General features: G+C 37.3%; 1 protein-coding gene across 1 annotated transcript; it reads right to left on the bottom strand.

Annotated features, from left to right (window-relative positions):
• Positions 1-1,274: 1,274 nt before the first annotated feature.
• Positions 1,275-5,839, bottom strand: LOC118214450 (twist-related protein 2). The gene is made up of 2 exons (XM_035394413.1): positions 5,103-5,839; positions 1,275-1,971 (listed from the first exon to the last, which is right to left on the bottom strand). Exon 1 carries the CDS (start codon positions 5,620-5,622, stop codon positions 5,137-5,139), a length of 486 nt encoding a protein of 161 aa, XP_035250304.1. The 5' UTR covers positions 5,623-5,839; the 3' UTR covers positions 1,275-1,971; positions 5,103-5,136.
• Positions 5,840-8,193: the final 2,354 nt, after the last annotated feature.

The raw sequence follows: 8,193 nt of genomic DNA, 5'->3' as shown, positions 1-8,193 counted from the left end.
TTTTTTTAAAGAGCGCATATACAATCGAACCTATAGTTTGAAAAGATATATATATATATATATATATATATATATATATATATAATAAAAGCTCCAGTGCGTCTTATCACCACTGATGTTTAAAAAAATTATGTGAATCCTCGCATATATGACACGTAATGTGTGCTATTCCGATGGCATGCATGTGTTATTTGGTCCAATTGGCATAGGCCACCATGTCATATTGAATGCCATTGTGATGTGTGGAGTGAAACTAACTTGGAAAATTAACAGGAGCACTCCAGGAATTCCCAGAGATTTAAACAGTCGAAAATATAAGCAATCGGGTCCGCGCATTCAGCATTTTTTATCATTACATTAGTGGGCGCGTGTCTTTACAGCCGGCGCGAGAGCCCTGAGACCTGTAAACCTCAAGAACAGGTGTTGAATTTCGCGGTGGCCTTGATGCCGTCTAAAAAGTAAAAAATAGAAATTATATACTGTTTTACATACTTTATATTACATACTTTTAGCATTAATAACAACCTGTAAATAAAAATACAGTAAAGTTGTATTGAAACTTAACTTAAATTACAGCTTTTGCGAATGCTTATTTGGGCTGGAAATTAAGGCGCACGCGCTTTGTTCTGTTTTTAGATGTGTATCTATCTGAAGTATGTGGAAAAACAACTTGTTACGAATTTGTATGCATTGAGAAAACAAAGCGTTTTGATTGAACGGATGATTAAGAGGCCTAATAGGGGTCCGGTATTTAAAAGTTGGGTAAATAGGCTAGGTTATCTGCGGTTGTTCATGCTCATTCGCTCGTTGAAGCCTGAAGGCATTTTATGCAACTTGGTCTGAAACAGACGAGGATAACGTCGATGTTTCTGTACTTCTATGTTAATGAAGCCCTATAACCGTTTTATCTGGCGTTTTCTTTCGCTTCAAAAACACACCCCCTCACCCTCCTTTCTAAGGTGACACTCTTCCCTTACTTTCCCTAGGATTTCTACCAGGGCACCTATATTTCCCACCTAGAAAAGCTGCTTGCAGACAGGCCATTCTACCCCTCTGATTTTAGCTGCATTAAAAAAGACAACAGAAACTCGTCATCGTATTGCCATTCATTAATAAAAGGTAAAATAGTTCAATAGAATAATTGCGTTTTCCTGAGTTGTTTCATGTTCTTTGCAAATATATGCTTTACAAAAAAAAGCTTTAACACATTCACTTAAAATGTAAAAGCAGTATGACTCAAATGACTTTTTATCCTACACTCGAAAATTGGCACATTTTATCCATTCCATTCAAATGTGTCAATTTGAAGACTGGCCTAAATCATTTCAAGATTCAGAACACCCAGCAACTGACTTACTGACTGTAGCGGAACACTCATCATTAAAACAGTTATCGATGTGTTATGTGTACAATTAATTACCGCACACCTTTAAGTTGTTTCAAAAATATTTGTTTTAATAAATAAGCGAAATTTACATTCGGCGAAAAAGAGAGCTTTGCTGAATGAGATCAACTTTTTGAGGACAAATCCATGCAGTACCTCGAGAACTTATGATTCTAAATGTTATCTTTAAAAAAAAAAAAAAAAGCTGAAGATGATTAAAGATATGTACAATGCGTTCTTAAAACATTTTAAACATTTATTTGAAAAAAGAAAAGAGGGATATAAGATAATATAGGGCTTTCCTGAATCATACTATACCGGTATTTAAAGAATAAAATCTACGCGTTAGACGAAACGGGAGACGTCAGCACATTGAATTGTGGGAGCGAAATAAACATATTGGTCTGAAATCCTCTCATTTGTTCTGCTGTCTGAGATGGGCCTACAGTACTGTCGTGTCGCACTTTTAAATAATCCAGGAGAATCCGGAGTCGTAAATCACGTTGGGTCTTTTGACCGTGTCTTTGAGGTTCTTAGGTTCTTCGAGAAATCCTTTGGCATCTTCAGACTTTGTAGAAATAAACAGTCTACAAAAAGGAAAAAGAAACGTGAATTAGTAATTTTATTCTTGATTTGAAATCATTTTATCTCGTAATTACATGTGTGATGAGCGTTGTTTCCAGTATTTTTTTCCGTTGTAAATTGCGCAACGTTACTGGAATAAGTGCGCAATCCCAATTTTTATTCCTGTTTAGGAAACCGCAAAGGGATTTGTACTTGAAGTACAGCATATATGCTTATAGTTAAGGGAGACTTAAGATAAACTGAACCAACCATTTAACCATTTTTTGGGGAATTTGGCTGATGTCACTAAAAAATAACAACAGCCTCTAACTGATTTATTGCGTTGAAGATATAATTGGTTAAGTCTGAAAAGTAGCATTCATTTTCTGCACGCGCGATTCTTGTTATATTTAGGCCAATATGATATGAAAATTGGCCACTTAAACCAGAGGTAGCCCTTTGTTTTAGCCAATATTTAGCAAGAAATACATGCATTTACATGTTTCTGTTGTAGTGACACATTATGTAAAGCAATGCCAGAGTAAAAAAAAAGTTAATGTTACGTGTAATAATATTATAGCAGAGACCGTTTACAGTTGCTTTATTCTGCCACGGCCTCTCCGAAGTAGCCTCACCGTTTCCCTAAAGATAGGCTAGCAGGACGCCTACCACTGAGCTACAGGAAATAGCAATAAGCATGGATAAACCAAACAGCTTCTCTAATAAATGTGTCATTGCCCTCCAACGCAGCAGACCACATCAGACGGTTAGTATTGATTTAAATATTATATTTTGAAATTCACGTTTTGTTTGGTGACTGCCGGAGCAAACATACACGGCGTAGCCTATTTCACAATGACAGCTTTTCTGAACGTCAAAGAAAAGACAAAAGACATAAATGGTGCACGAGACATCGTTGCATTTTAGATCTATCAAAATGTAAAAGGCAAAACATCATCGAAAATTAAGCGTGGGCTTGTATTCGTAATTGTGGCCTTTTTAGTAAGCAGCCTATTCATTTTAATGTAGGAAAAGAATGCCACTAACATAAATATTGATTATGCGGTATAAATCCGATGTACTAGATGGCAAGCATACCATTTTCACATAGGCTATAGATAAACATAGATCACCACGGCGTTGTTTGTTTTTATCCCATAAAAATATTACAGTACGTATTACAATGTAGGCATCATGTAAAATGGGCCTACGTGCGGTATTTGACTGCGATCAAAATATTTTCAAAACAAAGCATTGAGCAGTAATGAGATCGTTAATTTTTATTAAATTATGTTTTACGACGCGGAAATGCCTCTCATTCCAAAAGCGCTTGACATGTGTCATTAACCCGATGACACACAGGAGTAGGCTGCTACAGGCCGGAATCTACAACGCCTGCTTTGCGCATATGATGCTCGACGAGGTTATAACCTATCTGCGTAGATAACGGAAATAAAGCTGAGATCAAGAGGGAATGCATTAAGTATTGAGGGTTTATGCTTACAGATACTCAACGTTTAATTAAATTCACATCACGAATGGCGTTCATAGTCTGGAGTGTGGTTTTTTTTTTTTTTTAAATCACCACATAATTAAGATTGTTTGTATCAGAATAATGTTACATTTTATGGCATGGTAAGCCATATAATAACTTTGTTTAACTCGATTGCAATTTTCAGATATTAACAATGATATAAAAATGGAAAATTGGTGATTTAATGCTGATTAAAATAATGGTTTACATGGTGTGCAATGTGTTGTGCCACAATTAAATCTTTATCTTATTTAGACGTCTTAGAGCAGCCGGGGGAAGCTTAATTCTCGTCATCTTGTTGTGCAATACTTTCGAATGCAGAACGCTTAGAAAGTTCCAGAACATGAAAGCAATATTGACACAAGCTACTATTACGTCCGATCAAACATAGTCTTTAATGTCGCCTCATTCATAGCTACAACGGTCCACGTATGAATACATATTTGTCTACAAATCCAGAGTCCCGTGAGGGTAGTTAATTGCTGATGGCGACAGGCCGGCAGTAGAGTCGGCGTTTATCGCCTGAGATGCCCATGTTCTGTTTACATGGGTTTAGACATGATGGAGTTGAAAGTTGCGATGGACTTCAAAAATTCACCAACAGCCAGTTCATTTACAGCTTTGGGAAATGAAGTTTCCTCTGTTTATGAAAGCATATGACGTTAAACAGCACGGAACAGTTGAGGGGGGTAATCAATTTAATTCCAAATGTCGTGTTCCCTGTTAATACATTCCACGTTGCAGACCAACCTTACATGCACCATTCACGTCAAATTCACGCCTTTTTTAAGATTGCAGTGGTGGTATTGCAGTGGTGACACGTAATAAGATTAAGCACTTCCTTAACGGTACATTAACCTAAGTCTGATTAGGTTACGTTAAAAGTACTTATGTGCACGAGCACATGGCCATGCCTGACACAGCTCACAAGGGGTCAGAGTATAAGCAGATATACTATCTCTTAACTGTTGAAATTTTGCAAATGTCCGTTACATTTCAGTAGCCTAGGCCTAGCTGTATAACCTTTATACCTAGTAGTGTTACGGTTTGCGACAAATGCATTTTAGTTAGCTACCTTACAGCCTATTAGCAACCATGGCAACGACAGACAATAATTAGTAGTAGTGACAGTAACAGCAGAGTTGTAGGAGAGGGCATCAGCAGAATTAGCTGTAGAATAATGACAGTTACATGATGGCATAAAATTTTGGGTGTGACGGTGAACCAAATTGTGATTCAGATAAACACACTGTCCTCCAACTATGCTAATACCAAATATATTGTTAGGCCAGGTAAATGAGGCCACAACTATATGGGCGCGCTGTAGAAGGTCACTGATACTGTACTGGTGTGATTTCCAAAATATTAAAATTAAAACAGAATACTGAGATACTATTATTATTATTATTATTATTACTATTATAAAAATACAGGCTTTCAACATCATACACTAGAACAGCATATTCTTTGCAACTATTTTATGAAAAGTATTCTTTTCTGCATTTTCCTGGTCAGGCATTTTTATTTCTTTACTACTGCTCAACATAATAATAATCATCATAATAATAATAATCATAATAATAATAATAATAATAATCCACACTGCATTCTGATACGTACCCCTTTGGCATAAGAGAATAAAACTTCTTCGGTGCTAGTGGGACGTAGACATTGACCACGCGCCTTCCATCCGCCACACCGAGAAAGCGTAACTGAGTCTTTCGTGCGCAACGTAGCTGCAGCTTGACATCTTGTTGTCCATCTCGTCGCTTTGTAGCACCTGATACAGAAAATCTATGTATCTGGATGCCAGTTTCAGAGTCTGTATCTTGCTAAGTTTATCCGAGGGAAGCGTGGGTATGATTTTTCGCAACGACGCAAAGGCTTCGTTGAGCGACTGAGTCCTCTGTCTCTCCCTAACGTTGGCCAGAACCCTCTGATTCTGCAGCTCCTCGTACGACTGCGTGCTGCTGGGACTCGGTTTTTTGCCCCGCTTAACGGAACCCGGACTGCCGTCTTCGCTCAGCTTTTTGCTGTGTCTCCTCTTCCTTCCAAATCTTTTCTGTTGTCTGTCCAACTCCTCCTCGCTGGTCACTAAGCTATCCACTGGGGAGACGGGAGAACTTGAGCTCTCTTCCATTTCTCGTTTAAAGAAATGCAAGGGTAGCGAAGAAAAAACGTTGTCCGCTTTAGAATCCGTGGTTAGTGAGTATATCCGTGTGGAGCGCAGACAGACGTCGGTTGCACGACCTCGTCGTCTTTCTCGCCCTTTATTTGTAACTTGTTTTAAGTGGCCGCGATATTATATTTTCAAGCGAAAATGAAGTTTGGCACAACTTCCCTCTCGCAGGAGGTTTTTTTCTCTATTTTTTGGAAACTTTATCCCAGTTTCAGATGCTAAATAGTTGTCTGAATGGAGGGGGTGGAAGCTTCGGACTCTGATTGGCCGACTAATGAACAGGAGGGACCAGTTTTAAATTACACTCGTACCAGATTATTTACCTGTAGAGCCATTTATACAAACGGAGAATATAACTAGATACCAAATGCAATTAAATGTAACGATACAAATATAGTTTGAAATAATAAATAAAATAAATGTATTTAAAAATAATTAAATGGTGGCCGCAGCCCGATTGTGCACTTGCATATAGCCTACTTCTTAAAGTGTTCATTTTTGGCTTGGTACCTATACGGTTATCTGTCATTCCCGTGCTAATCCCTATTGCAGTTATATTTTATAACGCATTGTAAATTGCTCAATAGACTGCAATAGACTGTCATATAAGTAGCCTAAATGTTACTATTTTACGAATATTTTAATTGAACAGTATGTCTTATTGCTGAGCCGCAATTATAAACTCAGTATATTTCACCCATCATAATTAATTAGGAAAAAGGGCTACCAGTCTCCGTTAAATTAATTTCCTCGGTCTTTGAAAATGGACGTCTGAATTTAAAGTGCAAATACTTCAAACAATTCGATCGTGTATCTTGTAATTGCTTCCTTATATCAAGCCAATATTTTTTATTTTGCACCTGTTTTTCCGTCTTACATTATCTCACCATTAACAAGGCTAGCGTTGTAGAGGGAATAGCCCACGTTACTGCATACTTCCGGTTCTAGAAGAAATGCATCTGCTAGCTACATCAGGCTAGTTAAATGACCATACCCCTCCTGTGGGATGGATAGTATGCTCTTGGAATGGTAGGCTCTCGGAGTGATAAATTTGTTTATTTCTTATCTATTTATATGCAAGCGTTATATATATATATATATGAAATAGTGACAATGACAAATAGTGACAAATATGTTTTGTTCAATACGTAATATTTAGCATATGGCAATTATATATATTTTTTCATATTTATTATTTGCACACAATAATAATTTGCACAAATGGTTTTTTTTTAAACTGTTCACCGAATGCAAAATAGAACAGTCAAAGTGCCACATATTGCACCGACACGACTTCCCCTGAAATTGCGGAGCGTACTCGCGAAGAGAACGTTGATTAAACAGTTTTGTTATTTTAATACATAAAAAAAGTCTGTAGGCTGCACTGTGACAGTCAGTGTTCGCGATGTAAGGAAGAAAAAAAAACACAAAACAGGAAAGACTATTGAATTAACCGAAATGTTCTGTTTCTTCGGAGGCCGCTGGTGGGTGATTACATGCGTTTTGTCAAAGTTCTGCCTCCTGATGCGTGATGTCATGTTTTGTACATACCGCAAAGCACAGGTGGCTCGTATTATCCTTTGTATTATCCGCTGCCAATTGCTCCGTTTTGCGTGTCAGCTGGAGTTCCTCTCCATTGGATTACTCACTTTATGTGTTTCTATTTTTATGTACTATTCCCTATTCATTTATGATTAATATGTTTGTTTTTGTTGATTTGACAAGAGGCGACGTTTCGGCCCCTGTCACTTGGCCACAGATACTGTGCATTGAAACGATTTTCTGATTTTCGCAAGTTAAATTTAAGTTCACTCGACAATTCTGTTGTACTTGTAACCTCTCTGTATTATGACAAAATAGACTACTAACGAAACCTAACGGATCTAGCTGGAAAATAATAATTTTATTTCATTTGGTATGGTTTTATTCAGTAAGAAATCGAATGCCAAGAGACCCAGTGTGTAGAATGCAGAATATGATTTTTGTGCAGCACAAGACTGTTTTACAACAAATTTACATTTTGTGCAAAGTCACACTACTATAGTGATTGATTATGACTATGTGATGATGTTTTGGCATATCTTCCCAATGTGAAGATGCACACAAACACACACACACACACATGCAACGCTCACACACACACACATGCACACACACACACACAATGATAGTTTACTAGGGTTGAAGGTTACATAGTCTGGGTCCTGACTCCTTGTCTTCACAGTTCAAAAGGCCAGTTTGCTCAGGGTTCTTGTTAGTGAGCAGTCTTGGTCTTGAAGGATAGTTGTGAAATGTAAATCCAGTTACAAGTCAGATCATTTTGTTTCAGGAATGTGTGCTTATATAATATGTACTTCTGCTTATTACCTCACTGGTCTGCCAAGAGTTGTGTTACCAAATTCACAACACTTTTAACAAATTAACAACATTTTTACCAAATTCATACCATTTCCAAATTCACAACACTTTTAGCAAATTCATACCATTACCAAATTCACAACACTTTTACCAAATTCATTACACTTTTACCAA

The sequence above is a fragment of the Anguilla anguilla genome, chromosome 15 (genome assembly GCF_013347855.1).
Source record: "Anguilla anguilla isolate fAngAng1 chromosome 15, fAngAng1.pri, whole genome shotgun sequence".
Taxonomy (NCBI): domain Eukaryota; kingdom Metazoa; phylum Chordata; class Actinopteri; order Anguilliformes; family Anguillidae; genus Anguilla; species Anguilla anguilla.
The sequence above is the reverse complement of the archived record's forward strand: the minus strand, read 5'-3'. Positions and strand labels throughout refer to the sequence as shown.